Raw genomic sequence first — 16279 nt, forward strand, 5'->3', positions numbered from 1 at the left:
TGAAGTCCTGCCTCTTTGTCTTTGACTTGCTGTTCCCTCTGCCTGGAAGAGACGTCCGCATGCCTTAGACATCCACATTGTTTCTTCCCTCTTTCCTTCAGGTATCTGCTCCAATACTGCCTTCCCAGAGTGGCCTTCTCTGACTACCTGTCCCATCCCAATTCCATCCTCCGAGGATTCTTCACTTCCTTCAGACTGCTTTATTTTCCTCTGCAGCGCTTAGGATCACCTGTCCTCATAGATATGTTTATCATCTCTCTCTCTCCCATGAAGAATATAAGCTCCCTGAGGGCAGGAATTTTATCTAATTTTTTCATAAAGTGTGTCTCCAACTCCCATAACAGTGCCTAGTGTGTAGTAGACACTCAACAAATATTGCTTGGATGAATATACGATCCTTTGTCTTCCTCAGCTGTCCCCATTTAAAATGACATAGTGAGATCTAAGCAGAATTAATGAAAATGTCCTTTAGATCCCCCATTGCTGCTGTTTTAGAAAGAAGTATGTACTGTATCAGCAGTATGCATACAGGACTACAGTTCCACAACTTCATCCTGATTTCTTGAAGTCTTAAAAATGCAAGTTCATGCATGTCCCTGCAGAGGAATCATGGAATTCATGACATGGTCCACAGGAACACAGGTCCCTGGGCTGACGTCCACCACAGCCCGATCTCAGGAACCTTCTCTTCACAGGCTCACATCTTACGCTGCTGTTTCAGACTCTCTGTAGGTCAAATCCTACTACAGCTTCCAAGTACCAGTCTATGCCTCATTTATTTTGAGCAATTTATGACACAATAGCAAGCTCACATGATGGAGGAAGCAGGGCTTGGCCTGGAGGGAGAATGTCACATCTGGATGGATGTGAGAGAAGGCTGAGTGCCAGAAGGGGTTCCAGGCGTGGTGGATGTGGAGGACACAGCAGCTGCTCACCCTCAAGGGACAGGTTCAGAAACAATGAGCACAGAAGTAACTCGATCTGAATTCACTCTTTCTGCCAAGTTTAATGCTCCGTTTATCACTGTCTGAAATCAGTCTTCCCTCCATGTCTGCAGCAGCCTGGGATGCCGCCTCTATGTTAGATCTTCTGGGAGGAGTTTAGCTGATACATCTTGGCATCTGTTCTTCCCATGACACTCAACACTTCCCGAACTCCAGATAAATGGGTAAAGATGAAGAACTGTGTTTGCAGCTTTTAGGACAGATTTCCCATTCTGCTGCTTAATTTCATTTCTGCATGAGATTAATTAACTAATCTGTGAAACATTAGTGGAAATGCCTAGGTATGCAGCCCCCGGAGGACACAAGGGAAGTCTTTTACCTGGTGAAATGCATATGCCTTCATACGATTGATTGAATCTGCCAACATTTGTTGAATATTTCTTGAAGAATTGGAGGGTGACTAAAAATTAAACAAAACACATTTATGGCATTTGGAGCTGCAGTGCAGTTTCATAAGATAATCTGTCAATGTTTCCCTGGTTTCGACATTCCCTAATGCTGCCCCCACCCCTACAGCTGGATCCACCCAAGGCTCCCACTGGCACCTGTGTTCCTGGGCCGATCCTGACTACAGCAACAGGCATGTGAATCCTCAGTATCCCCACTCAGTAGGGCGTAGAAAGGAATTGCTGCCCAAGAGCCAGGAGCTGAGGGTTTGGTATATTTTTCTCCCATCTGGTTGGCCCTGGAGGGCCATGGGGATCACTTCTAGACATCAACATTACCCCCTATGTAAATTCTCTTCTTGCTTAATCTCTGCATACCCTGTTTTAGTGCAGGCCAAAGAAATGCCTTAGTCTCCAGATTTAACTATATGATGCCTTGCAGACATGCCTGGAGCACCAGTTTAGTGCCTGGGAGCCCTGCCCAGTTTCCCTGCCTGGCCCACACTTCTCCTCTTTTCCCACCCTTGTCACCCAGTAGCTATGTTTCTGCTGCTCTAGATGGATTTCCCATGAGGCAGCCTCCCCAGTGGGGTTCCCAGATTCGTTGCCTAAATTCCCTGATGTCATTCCTGCTTGCCACAGGCCAACCCTCTGGCATCACAACTATGCCAGCAAATCACAGTGGGTGCTTCTTAAGACACAGGCCCCCATCAGTCCCTGGCTGGAGTGCAGATCCTAAGCTAAGTCCCAACATGGGTAGTCACATGTCCTGAGTACCCAGATATACCTACCCACAACCCACATTACCACAAAGTATATGCCTTGTGTCTGAGTTCATAATTTTGGAATAGATCAGAAATTGTCAGCAAAATTTCAGCAAAAGGTTGGTGCCACCATTCAGAAGGAGTACAGAGGATCATTACTACACCATGCAATAAACCAGTGGCTTTCTCAATCTTCCCCTTTTCTCACAGTGGCTGGCATGTGGCTACCCCACTATACCGCATTTCCCAAATGCCTTAGCAGTTGTCTCAACATAATGCAGGTGACAACAGGCATTTGCTATTTCTCCCCAGGCCCACTTAAAACCTCCTTCACACACTCCTCCAGGCCACTTCCACCTTCCTTTGGGCTGGAATGGTGACAGCAGCAGTGCTATTACTAAAGATAGCAGATACTTAGACTACAAAAGCCTGAGGCCCTGAATGACTGTGTGGAGCAGAGCCCTCCTGAAATAGAACACCTATTCTGGACTGTCGGAAGACAAATAAATAACTTTTATTTTTGGCCATGGCATCTGGGGACTATTTGCTTCAAAAGTTTAGCCTATCAACTGATAAAACTGGTCACAACAGTTGCTGGTGGCATGTTTCAAGCTCTCTACTGAAGTTTTATAATTAATCATAGGTGGTGAGATTAATGCTAATTCCACTAATGAGCACTAATGCATACTGAAGACATATTATGACCCGGCATCATGTTAGTGTCTTAGTATTATTTTTACTGCACACAACGTCTGTGATGGATGGACAACATAATGGGCAATTTTCAGATGAAGAAACCAAGTCTCAGTCGAGTTGTGGAGCTTGCTCAGCACCAGACAGCTAGTTTGTGCCAGAGTTTATGCTTTTTCCACTATGTTGACATTGTAGTGATAAGAAAATGAGATGCGGGTCAACAGATATCTAATGCTTATTACTTGGCAAACTAATGAATCCTGTAGGTTTCACAATTGCTACTTACCATATTCTCATTTTTTTCTCATTTTAGTATTATAAAAGTATACTTTGCTGCTCTGCATCTAAACAGAACAGTAACTAGTTCCTCTATTTGGGAACAGAGTGAACTGTTCCCACAGGTTTCATGTAAGCGTGTCTGCTCAAAAGTCCAAGATGACTTTAAAAGTCTCTGAGTGCACTTCCACCACCAGGAAGGACAGCTTTAAAAACAGGCCCACTCTCCCTTTCTTTGATGATATAAGATCTTTGGGGCACCGCTTTGCAAAAAGGATCAGTTTCTTATATTTGAAAATTAGGAGGCAGGTAACCCTTCTTTCTTAATACTCCCTCAAGTATTGCGGAGAATGTTTCAAATATGCTATGTTTATTACTTGGCAAACTAATGAATCCTGCAGGTTTCACAATTGCTACTTATCATACTTTCATTTTTTTATCATTTTAATATTATAAAAGGATACTTCGCTGCTCTACATCTAAAATAGAACAGACGCAGAGCAGCTGTTGCAGAATCAGACAGATCTGGACTTCTGAAACTGGAGTTCTGGACCAAGGTTTCGTCGGCAGCACATTTGCTGTTCTTAGTCTTTGAGCTTTGAAACACACTCTTAGTTGCTTCCTGAATTAGCATTAGGCTAATAGGCATCTGATGGTTATCTTCTAATCCGTGTATTCAAAAGTGTTGTCTATTTTGTCAGTTTCCCCTCAATCTCCTGCCAATTACTATCATCTGCATGGGTACAATGCTTTGAACACAATGCGTGAGTTATCCTCCATCCCTCAGTTATTCCTTCAACTGAACAGTTCATCTCATGTACACATGAACAAGATATTTTTACTACTTGTTTTCTTTAAATTATCTTACATTTTTTCCTATCATCATTGTTTACCTTTTCTTACTAGTACTTTCAACATGCTCACTGCTTTTGCATTTGTCAGATCTGACGCGGTTATGAATTACGTTAAAATAAGAAGCACAGACATGTGCTTCAGACAGTGTGCATGGAAGTGATTCCACTGGGCACTAAAGTGACTGTGGTGGCCGCCAACACCATCCACTCATGGTAGCTGGAGTTGATTGATGATCTTTCTTTTCTTTGAAATTTTAGGTTTTGTCTTTAGTATACCAAAACTCACAAGCTTGTTCTTGAGTAGAAGAATTTTAGCATAAAAACTCATTAGGCCCACGCGTGGTGGCTCATGCCTATAATCCCAGCACTTTGAGAGGCCAAGTCGGGTGGATCACCTGAGGTCAGGAGTTCGAGACCAGCCTGGCCAACATGGTGAAACCCTGTCTACTAAAAATACAAAAATTAGCTGGCATGGTGGTGCATGGTGGCGCATGCCTGTAATCCCAGTTATTCGGGAGGCTGAGACAGGAGAATCACTTGGACCTGGGAGGCAGAGGTTACAGTGAGCCAAGACTGTGCCACTGCACTCTAGCCTGGGTGACTGTGAGACTCCATGTAAAAAAAAAAAAAAAAATTAGTTGAACAACCACTCCAGAGATGAATCCTTCTATTTAAACACTTCTATTCAATGTGTCTAAAACATACTGTAAGCTCTAAAGCTATTCACACATACTAAGAACCACATTTATAAAAATTCTACTTTTCAAGGTGAACCAAGATTTTGCCATTATTCCAAAGGGTTAAAATAACATGAAAAACTTAAAACTTGAAGAAAGCGGGCTCATTTAGATACACTTACACGTCCTACAAATCGATGAAATGCACAACAAGTAACAGACTGAAAATAGTGGGATCCAAAAGGTATTTCCTTTATTAAAAAAAAAAAAAAAAAAACAGCTAGAGGCCAGGTGTGGTGGCTCACGCCTGTAATCCCAGCACTTTGGGAGGCTGAGGTGGGCAGATCACAAGATCAAGACATCCAGACCATCCTGGCCAACATGGTGAAACCCCATCTCTACTAAAAATACAAAAATTAGCCGGGCGTGGTGACGTGCACCTGTAGTCCCAGCTACTCAGGAGGCTGAAGCAACAGAATTGCTTGAACCCAGGAGGCAGAGGGTGCAGTGAGCTAAGACTGTGCCACTGTACTCCAGCCTAGGTGACAGAACGAGACTGTCTCAAAAAAAAAAAACATCTAGATGATTAATGGGCTCAAAAGTGATGATTTATGACGGCAATATCAGAGGGTATACCTCAGCAATACCACTGCCTCTTTGAAGCACTCTTAGAGGCAGGATGAAGAGGCTTTTCAAAGAGGTTAGCATGCCCTCTCTGAAGCTTCCATATGCTGCTATGACCCAGGAAATACACTCTTTAGTTATCTCTATACCAAAAAAGGGAAGAAAATGACCCTCCTACCTGTATAATTTTTGCTTATAAAGCACTTTGAAGTCTAATACATCAATTGACCTTCACATTAGGTGTCAAAATAGGCCTTATCCCTTTACCAAAGAGGTAAGATGACCTGTTTTATTGGTCGTTGTGTTTTTGTTCTTGAGACAGAGTCTCGCTCTGTTCCCAGACTGGAGTGCGGTGGCATGATCAGGGCTCACTGCAGCCTCGACTTCCTGGGCTCAGGTGATCCTCCCACCTCAGTTTCCCAAAGTAGCTGGGACTACAAGCGTGCACTACCACACCGGGCTAAATCTTTTTTAATTTTAGTAGAGACGAGGTCTCACTATGTTGCCCAGGCTGGTTTCAAACTCCTGAGCTCAAGTGACGCTCCCACCTCAGCCTCCCAAAGTGCTGAGATTATAGGTGTGAGCCGCCACACCTGGCCTAAGTTGACCTGTTAATAGGTAGGAGGACACGGACTCAAATGCATGTCATCTCCACATCTGAAGCTTGCTCCTTCCTCAGGGTCTCCCAGAGAGAACATATGTATGCTCTTACGCATAACAGCCACTGCGGTCATCATCCATCTGCCACATTACAGAAATTCTTACAGCTGCTGGAGCTCTATGAGCAGAGTTAAAGCAATCTTATCTGCCTCGTATCTATTCTATTTAAACACAAAAACTGCCATGAATATTTATGCAAAAGCTTCCAAAAAAGAAAAACTGAAAGCTAATAACATCAGAAGCTAGTGGACTTCCTGCAGACATCAAGTCAGAATAACCCTCTGTAATCAGTGAAGATCCCAAATGGATCTGGGGGTGTACCCCATCTGATTGGCCAAAAGGTAGTATGAAGAATAATAACTACAGTTAAACTTAGAAGTATGGCAGTTCAAATCTAAATAAGCAAAATGGGTTAGAAAAAGATGCTGCTAACAACATTAATATTACATGGTTACAAAATATGCTTCCCCCAGAGTCTGTCATATGAGAAGAATTATTCTAATTATGTTCACTATTTAAACTGGTTGGAGAAACAGTTGACTCTGGCTTCTAACTTAATATTCCCTTTGTTTATAAGTAGGGTTATAGGCCGGATGCGGTGGCTCAGGCCTGTAATCCCAGCACTTTGGAAAGCTGAGGCAGGAGGATCACCTAAGGTCAGGAGTTCAAGACCAGCCTGGCCAACATGGTGAAACCCCATCTCTACAAAAATACAAAAATTAGCCAGCCATGATGGTGGGTGCCTGTAATCCCAGCTACTCAGGAGGCTGAGGCAGAAGAATCACTTGAACCTAAGAGGCAGAGGTTGCAGTGACCCAAGATCTCACCACTGCACTCCAGCTTGGGCAACAGAGCAAGATTCCATCTCAAAATAATAATAATAATAATAATAATAATAATAATAATAATAATAATAATAATGCTACGGCTGTACAGTCAAATAAATGCCAAGTGCCTTTAATTCCAAATAAACCAGAAAGCTCCAACAAACAGAACATTGTCAGGACTCAATTTTTATGGTAAAGATGAAAATGAAGAATTAACAGCATAAAACCAAGAGTTTATTTTTATTTATTTATTTTTTTTTTTGAGACAGAGTCTCGCTCTGTTGCCCAGGCTGAAATACAGTGGCATGATCTCGGCTCACTGTAAGCTCCACCTCCTGGGTTCACGCCATTCTCCTGCCTCAGCCTCCCGAGTAGCTGGGACTACAGGCGCCCGCCACCACGCCTACTAATTTTTTGTATTTTTAGTAGAGACGGAGTTTCACCATGTTAGCCAGGATGGTCTCGATCTCCTGACCTCATGATCCGCCCACCTCAGCCTCCGAAAGTGCTGGGATTACAGGCATGAGCCACTGCGCCCAGCCAAGATCTAGTTTCACTATTAATCAAGATAGAATGAATTCAAATACTCTGAGAATCAGTGGTCTATAACTCACCCATTTTGCCAACCAGGACATTGAAACAATCAGATCATCCTCTTTTCAGCCATTTTAAACAAAAAGGCAATTTTCCAATGATGACTATAATATTAAGTTTCTGAGCACACTGGGATTTAGCTTTTTGCTTCTAAAATAACGAGAGAGGCAGAATAATGGAACTCTGCTTCAATAAAGTTATAAAGAATAATAATAGAGACAGGAGAGATTTTCCTAAGGCCAAGTAGACTAACAAGATGAAAAGCGGGACAGTAAATTTTATTGCTAAAAATATGGTACGAACTCCTTGTAGAGTGATTTTACTGACACGCCAATTAGGACAATGGAAACCCGAGCAAATCTTTTCCTTATTTTTCTAATATTGTTCCAAGCAAAATCCATGTACAGAGACTACTGAATACCCTGACTTGAAAGTACAGCAGACTCTAATATGATGTGAGATTTTATGGCACGTTTCACTAAGCATTGTCAGCTGCTGCGGTGGCTCAGATCTGTAATTCCAGCGCTTTGGGAGGCCCAGTCAGAAGATTGTTTGCACCCAGCAGTTTGAGACCAGCCTGGGCAACACGGTGAAACCCTGTCTTTACAGAAAATACAAAAGTTAGCTGGGCGTGGTTGTGCGCGCCTGTAGTTCCAGCTACTTGGAAGGCGAAGGTGGGAGGATCACCTGAGCCTGGGGAGGTCAGGGTTACAGTGAGCCGCGATCTCACCACTGCATTCCAGCCTGGGAGACAGAGCAACGCTCTGTCTCAAAAACAAAACAAAACAATAAAGAACAACGACAACTAAAAACATTGTCTTTGGTGTCCGAGTTTATTTTGAGCATGTTAGAGCACAGAACGTAAGTCATATTAGATGAACAATAGCTCACTCCTATTGCACCATCCCCTAAAACACCATTAAGCAACACACAAACAACAGAATTGGGCAGCAACATCTTTGGAAAATGCAGTGATGCAGAGTTGGTGCAGGTTGCTTGGGCAAAGCATTCACATGTGAGGGAGTTTCAAAGGCCACACTTACATTCTCATCCAAGGAGATGCCTGAAATAGGATCCATGAAGAAGCAAAAGACAAGCAAGAGAAATAAGGGAATTGTGAAATATAACGTGTAAGCATAAAATAATAAAGGATTATTGAGAAAATATTCAGAATCTTAAAAACATGATAAAAAAACATGATTGATACAGGAAGTCCTGATGAAATGGAAAATAAAACTTAACTACAAATAATAATAGAAAAATAATAGGCTGGGCACAGTGGCTCACGCCTATAGTCCCAGCACTTTGGGGGCCAAGGTGGGCAGGTCACTTGGGGTCAGGAGTTCGAGAGCAGCCTGGCCAACATGGTGAAGCCCCATCTCTACTAAAAATATAAAAGTTAGCTGGGCGTGGTGATGGGCACCTGTAATCCCAGCTACTCAGGAGGCTGAGGCAGGAGAATCGCTTGAACACTGGAGGTAGAGAATGAGACTCTATCTCAAGAAATAATAATAGAAAACAATATTCATATCATATGTAATGCTTTACAAAACACTTTTATGTATATTATTTCGTTTGATTCTCACATTAACCCAATGGCATGTAGCTACTTTAATGTCCATTTTATGGATTGGGAAACTTAGCCTCAGAGAGGTTGAACAACTGACCTTGAAGTGGTCAACAAATCTCCCGACTCAGGAATCTAGCATACTACTTTTAATAAGTTCAATAGGTGAATCAATGCTAGTATCTCCCACAATGCAGCTGTACATTATGAAGTTGGTAACAAAATTGAGTAAATCCTTAGACTAGAAACATGTTTTTCTCTTTTCTAATTTATATCAAGCTTTTTATTTTAGAAATTTTGATTATTTGTTTGCTTTTAAAAAGCACAACAGCTTAAGTGAATTTTAAGGTGCTAGCATTTTGTGATTCTATCTTATATAAGATTTTATTCTACAAATTACCTACCATGAAATTCTATTACAGTTACACAGAAACCACTTGGGTAATTGTGTAGCCCTCTGATTAGGGCTCCACTCTTGAATTAATAAGATATGCACAATTAATTACTTATCTGTTTTTACCTGGTATGTCCAATGCGTTCTTTCTCACAAAAAATTATATTGAAATGCTTCCTTCATGTATACTAGAATGGAATACACATCACGGCAAATGACTCCTAGCTTGGGATAGGATTATTCCCCTTTTGTCTCTATATCTGATTCAATCCTCCAAATTCTAGCTTGTGTTTCGGAAGCACATGATCTCTATTTACCATAGTGGTCCTTATTCTAAGGTGTGAACCCCCTTGCCTTCCAGAGACTGATAATATGGCTGTCTGCAGTCAGAACCAGGCAATGCCACACTGGTTCCTCTAACCCCAGGCACGAGGCATCTACTCTGGGGTGGGATGCAGGCTTCTCAACCCAGCCTACTCACCAAGCTCAGTACTCACCTCCGCTTAAATCACCTTAAAGTGTTATTTTGCTAATACTGCTTTTCACTCTTAACCTGAAGCCCAAGTGACAGAAAACTACAAACTTTTGTTGCTATGCAATAACACTTTGAGATGAATGAGAATCCTAGAAATAATTCAGCATATTCTTTTCTATTCTTTCAAAGACGTGTTCTGATCTCAGTATCTCTCTTCTGAATCTCTCCTTTTAAAAGGCAAACCACTGAAGTCCAGTTTTACAGAACTGATCATTTCAGAGTGGACAGCGCTCTTAATTTTAATTTGAAAGAAAGGTATAGAAGAAGGAAAATCTAAGTGGAAGTTTCATATTATATCTTAAAATCATTTTACAGGTTGCTACTTAAGGGCTCTCTACTCATGGAAACATAACACTATGAGTTACAATAACACTTAAAAATATAAGTGAACTGTAACCCCAGCACTTTGGGAGGCATGGGCAAGAGGATCACTAGAGCCCAGAAGTTCAAGAGCAGCCTGGGCAACATGGTGAGACCGCTGTCTCTGCAAGGAATAAAAAAATGAGCTGGGCATGGGAGCATGCATCTGTAGTCCAAGCTGCTTGGGAGGCTGAGGAAGGAGGATCACCTGAGCCCAGGAGTTTGAGGCTGTAGTGAGTCATTACTGTACCTTGGCACTCCAGCCTGGGTGACACCGCAAGATCCTGTTTCTAAAAATACACACACACATGCACACAAAAACTGAAAACCACCATAGTTTCAGTGTCAAGTTTACAACTAAAATATACATTTTAGTGGCGTGTTTTTGTGATCATTGGTTATTATAGAAAAATGACAGGCTTAAAAACAGGTATCGCAGCCTTGGGGCAGTGTGGAAAGCGTGCATACGTGTGTTGTGTGCACATGTATGCATGCAATGTGTGGCACATGTGTGCCTGTGTGGTGGAGGTGGAGAGCTAAGAGGCCTCATCTGTAACTCCACCTGGTTAAAGAATGTATCACAGGGAAGACTTTTGCTCAAGGCTTTTTAATCTGCCAGCTACAAGGTCTTCTTTTTTCGTGTGTATAATGTTTTGAATCCCAGATGTTTGGTTCTAATTTTTTTTTTTATCTCCTGTTTTGCAGTGTGGCCCACTCTGAAGGCCATTTCTGTAAAAATAATGAAGAATTCTCTGGAGTAAAATGTAAAAGTGAGCAGATATAGTTTGATTCAAGGTCCCCTTCAGGGGCAAGGACAGTCGGTACTGATTAATGAGTTCCAAGCCTGCAAATTACATATAAGCGGAGAAACACAGAGGAGCTTATCTTTCAGGTGGCAGAGTCTGCCATTCTCCCAACCACACGCAGAAGGGCTCTGAGTGGGGGTGGGAGACATCACTGCATTCAGATGGCTGTCCATGTAGAGGGTCTCTAAGGGTCTCTTCAGCTGCAGGGGAATCGAAGTTCATACCCAAACTCCCCTAGGTAGGGTGAGTCTGTTCACACAGCATGCCACTGTCTTTTTCTCTGAGTCCCATTAACTCCCCATTACATTCATCCTTGCCTGGGAATGGCATCTGCTCTGAACCTGTATGTCTCAAAACCTGGTAGGAGGATAGAGAAACCCAGCTATTCCCCAGCACCTCCAGTTCAGTGTAGGCACCCAGTAACCCTGCGTGTTCGCTGTGATCCACAGAGAACCACAACACTGACTCAGTATTAAGCAGAGCATCACTTCAGAGGTTCCTCAGCTGCATCACCACTGCCAAAAAATAAGGACAAGCCAGCTATTTTGCAGAAGGCAACAGCTTTGCAGAATAAAAACCATATACTCAGTTCTAATCTAGATGTTACTTCAGCCTCCTCCTCAGCTTGGAAAATCCAGCCAGACAGCCTTCTTTTGCCTCCGACTCTTCATCTGAAGAATGCGAAGGATCAAGCCTGGGCTCCTGATAAGAACAACATATTTTACTGCTCTACATACTTGCTAGAGGATGTGGGTTGAGGGTGAGAGAACGGCATCCTGTAATTGAAGGACTTCAGGAGGCAATTGTTGCTGCTTCCATCAGACAATACTGGGCAAGCTGCTTTCTCCTATTTATACATTTTATCAGCTTCCTTTGTAAAGAGTCGGTGTTGCTAAATTTAACATCTACAGAAGAAACGGATCCCTTACTGCCCCAGTCCCCTACCTTTTTGGCATCGGCAACCGATTTTGTGGAAGACAATTTTTCCACAGATAGGGGGCGCCAGAGGAATAGCTTCGGGATGATTCACGTGCATTACATTTATTGTGCACTTTATTTCTACAATTATTACATACTCATCAAAATTCATAATGCAGAATCAGTGGCTTTCTTTCCTTCAACTAGACAGTCCCATCTGAGGGTAATGGGAGGCAGTGACAGATCGTCAGGCATTAGATTCTCATGAGGAGCATACAACCTAGATCTCTCACATGCGCAGTTCACAATAGGGTTCATGCTCCTATGAGAATCTAATGCTTCTGATGATCTGACAGGAGGCGGGGCCCAGGGAGTAATGCTCGCTCGCTTGCTTGCCTGCTGCTCACCTCCTGCCATGTGGCCCGGTTCCTAACAGATTACAGACCAATGGTACCTCAGGGATAGGGGCGCCTGCCTTATAGGATACTGCTCCAAGGATCGGTGCTGCCTGTAAGGACTGAAACTTCCATTCCCTAACTAGAGATCTTCTACTGTGTTGGTGCTATGGTTTCCAGGTATCTGGTACTTATTCAGGCAGTCTTACTTTTGGATATTTATTTGGTATAATAAAAATTTTAAATCAACAAAAATATATCCTTAGAAAATCTTCTGTAAAGATTGTCATGCGTGTGTAGAAAGATACTCTGAGACTGGACTTTAAGGTTTCCAAAGCCTGCAGCAGCCATCAAACAATTCTCAGATTCCTAAGATTTGCTTCTCATGGCTATCAGGGTGAAGCAGAAATTCTTCACTTTTAGAACTGGGGCAAGTCTTCCACTGTTCTGCAAGCGATCTCCTTGAATGAAGCCATTTACTAATGAAGATATAACTTGGGTTACATTGGTATAAAATCATATCCAAATGCAAACCTACAGATTGGGTGGTTTGGTGTTCCAGTTAAAACTACAGAAACTGTTGCATGGCAGGAAGATACAGCTCTCTACATTTTTATATGTGAGAAGATTAGCTGTTACCCAGGTGGACCAAAAGATACATTTTGAGTCTCGGAGGGGAGGGCTGTAGTGAAAACCAGCTCAGGAATGCAACTTGACCAAAGAATACATCATCTGTGCCTTATTTACAGAAATAAAATTGAGTTGACCTTGCAACATACCACTGGGTTTCCTATCACACCCCTGCCTAACTGCTACTCAAATACAAAAGTCTAGACCTTGTGGTGTGGCTTATTCATTCAAACGGTATGGCAACCCTCTTTAATAGCTAGTAGCGATAGGAAAAAAACATTCTTTCTGTCATACAGGCATCAAGTGTTGCTTTAAGATCTGCGTGTGTAGAGCTAGAGTGAAATTTCCGAGAAATCACCTCAGCAAACAGAGTCCATCTGTACCGTTAACTCCTAGGACTCCATTTGGCTGCCTGCAGCCCTTTTGACAAGGATATGAGGTCCTGTCCTGGCTCATCAGGAGAGAGTGCTGCGATTGTTTAGTGATGTCTGTCGCAGGGGCATCATAGGAAGTACCTGCACCTGGGCTCTGTGGTCACTAAACAATTTAAAAGTCTCTCATTTTATACATTAAGAAAACAAAAGTCCTGCAGAGACATAGTCAAAATGAAAATCCAGTTCTTCTGACCACTTGCTCTCATTATATTACCATAGCTCAAAAATGGACTGGAGGCCCACCATCCCTTATCAACAATTCTAAACTCCACAAAGCTCTGAAAATATGTAGCTCCTATCAGGGAGGATCCTAACTTGAACTAACATGAGGCTACTTACGGTATTTATAGCATTTGTTTACAGAGTGTTGCCCCAGACCTTGCTGGGAGGCATTATATATTACATAGTACATGCTCAGTATTTCTTTTATAAAAATCTGGAAAAAAGCTGAAATCTGAAACACTTCTGGGCCCAGATGTATTGGATAAGGGGTGGCAGGCCTGCACTACTGACCCGACAGCCTACAGGGGTGTGGCAGGTGTCATGGCCTTAAAAGATGCCCACGCCCTAATCTGGAACTTGTAAATCTGTTATGTTATGCAGCAAAAGGAACTCCTCAGACATTAATTACCAGCTATGGACCTTAAAATGAGATTATCCAGGATTAACTGTGGGCCCAAACTAATCACAGGCGCTCTTCAAAAGCAGAGAACTTTCTCCAGCTGGAGTCAGAGAGAGATAGCAGAAGAGGAAGTCAGAGAGAGACAGCAGAAGAGGAAGTCAGAGAGAGCTTCTAAGCAGGAGGACTCAATCTGCCATTGCTTGAGGGGCCACTCGGAAAGCATAAGGAATGCAGGTGGCTCCAGGTACAAAGACTGGCCCCTGGCTGATGCCCAGCAAGGAATTCAGGGCCTTCCGCTGATTCATTTGGCCAACAACGTGAATATACCTGGAAGCGGATTCTTCTCCAGGGCCTCCAGGTAAGAGCCCATCATGCCTGACATCTTGATTTCAGCCTCATAAGACCCTAATCAGAGAACCCAGTCCTGCTATGTCAGACTTCCCACCTGAGGAGCTGGGAGATAACACACGGGGAAAACTAATACATGGAACAAGCCTGACTCTTCTTCCATAAGGTGTCCTGTTAGCATCTACTCAAATTTACCTTTCTGCGTCCCAGTCAAAGCACTTTACCCCATCAGACTGTTCCCCTGCATTCTCTCTCCCCAACACACGAGGCTTTGCACTTTCTTACCACTGACATTTCACCAGCCAGGACTGCAGAGTCCTTTCCCCCCAGGCCTCTCTGCCTTTCTCTGCCACCCGCTCCATCCCTGCCTTCCACAAACCAGTGAACAGGCCACTGGCCTCCTAGAACGTGATTAAATCCTGCCCTACAGGGCAGTCACTGCTGCTCTTTCCAGAGGTTAAAACTCCTGAAAGATGCAAATCTCATCTTACGCCTCCCTCGTGGCACTGTAATGCCTATCATTACACAGAATAAACCTTGATGGATATTTGCTCAGAGAATGACTGATGCAGCCCAACCAGCCCAACAGTGCTGGGCACTGAAGTGTGCAGCCCCTGGGTAGGAGACAGTCACACAGGGGAAGGACAATGTCTAGTGCTCTTAGTTGAAATAACCCCTTAGATTTGTACCGGGATTTGCGGTTTTCAAAGAATTTCCAAATATATTATCTCACGTCATTTTTTACTATCTCATCTTTTTTTTTTCACCAAAAACCCATGAGATAAACAAGGCAAGTTTTTTAAAAATCCCAGTTTTTGTTTGTTCGAGACAGAGTCTCTCTCTGAAGCCAAGCCTAGAGTGCAATAGTGTGACCACACCTCACTGAAGCCTCAACCTCCCAGGATCAAGCGATCCTCTCTCCTTGGCCACTGGAGTAGCTGGGACTACCGGTGTGCACCACCATGTACTGCTAATTTTTTTTTTTTTTTTTATTTCTGTAGGGACAGTGTCTTGCTATGTTGCCAGGGCTGGTCTGGAAATCCTGGGCTCAAGTAATCCACCCGCCTTGGCCTCCCAAAGCGCTGAGATTGCAGGCATGAGCCACCACACCTGGTTTTAATTCCCCATTTTGATAGATGAGAAAACTGAGGTTCCAGAGGGTTATGAGATTTGCACAGCTAGCATAGGTAGCCAACCCAGCAGTACAGACGCAACCCTCTCACAGTGCAGGGCAGAGAGGCCGCTCTAAAAATTCAAGGCACACAGAGACCAAAGCAGCGTGCTAGAGCTGTGAGCTCTGCAAAAACACCACCGAGGTGAATGAGACTGGCTCAAGGTGTCCGGGAAGGTAGATTTAATCCTGTCTATTTCTCCACTGTTCCCTGACTCCCTTCCTCTTTCCCTTTCTCCGTCTTTTCTTATGGAAAAAGCTTTTCTGTTTAAAGCCAAGAATGTCTGGTTTAAAGTATCACTGCTAGTGGAGGGGAAAAGCCCAAACACTCTAATCCTAGCAGTGTGATCGTTAAGATGCAGACGTGATTACCTTCCCTGGGGCAAATAATAAGAGGGACCTGAATAAGGTAGAAGACCCAGCTCCGCATGTGAATCAAACCATTGCCCTGATCCCCCCACTCAGAGCAGGAATAAAAATACCTGTTTCACACCTCCTACAGTTGTGAGGATGAAGTAACATGGTGAATGTACATCTTTCCAAGTGTGTACAGGGCTACCTATATCTAACTATTATCATCCCAGTGACCAGCACTAAGGCAATTCTTCCTGGTTCACCAAATAGCATCCAAGCTCCCAGCTATCCTCTTACCATGTGTTGCTTTCTTCCCTTGAGGCTGGCCTCGGCATTCTATGAACCTGATTTCATCCTATTCAAAATACTAGTGAGTAAAGAGAAAG

At 43.2% G+C, this 16279-nt stretch overlaps 1 protein-coding gene across 1 annotated transcript in view; it reads right to left on the reverse strand.

Moving 5' to 3' along the window:
• The window catches only part of SH2D4A (SH2 domain containing 4A), a 75248-nt gene that overhangs the window by 36023 nt on the left and 22946 nt on the right, over positions 1-16279 (reverse strand). The window contains exon 4 of the mRNA XM_032162338.2: positions 1324-1404. Within this exon, the coding sequence (XP_032018229.1) occupies positions 1324-1404 (81 nt within the window). The remainder of the gene's footprint in view (positions 1-1323; positions 1405-16279) is intronic.

The sequence above is a fragment of the Hylobates moloch genome, unplaced genomic scaffold (genome assembly GCF_009828535.3).
Source record: "Hylobates moloch isolate HMO894 unplaced genomic scaffold, HMol_V3 SCAFFOLD_8, whole genome shotgun sequence".
NCBI classification, from domain to species: Eukaryota; Metazoa; Chordata; class Mammalia; order Primates; family Hylobatidae; genus Hylobates; species Hylobates moloch.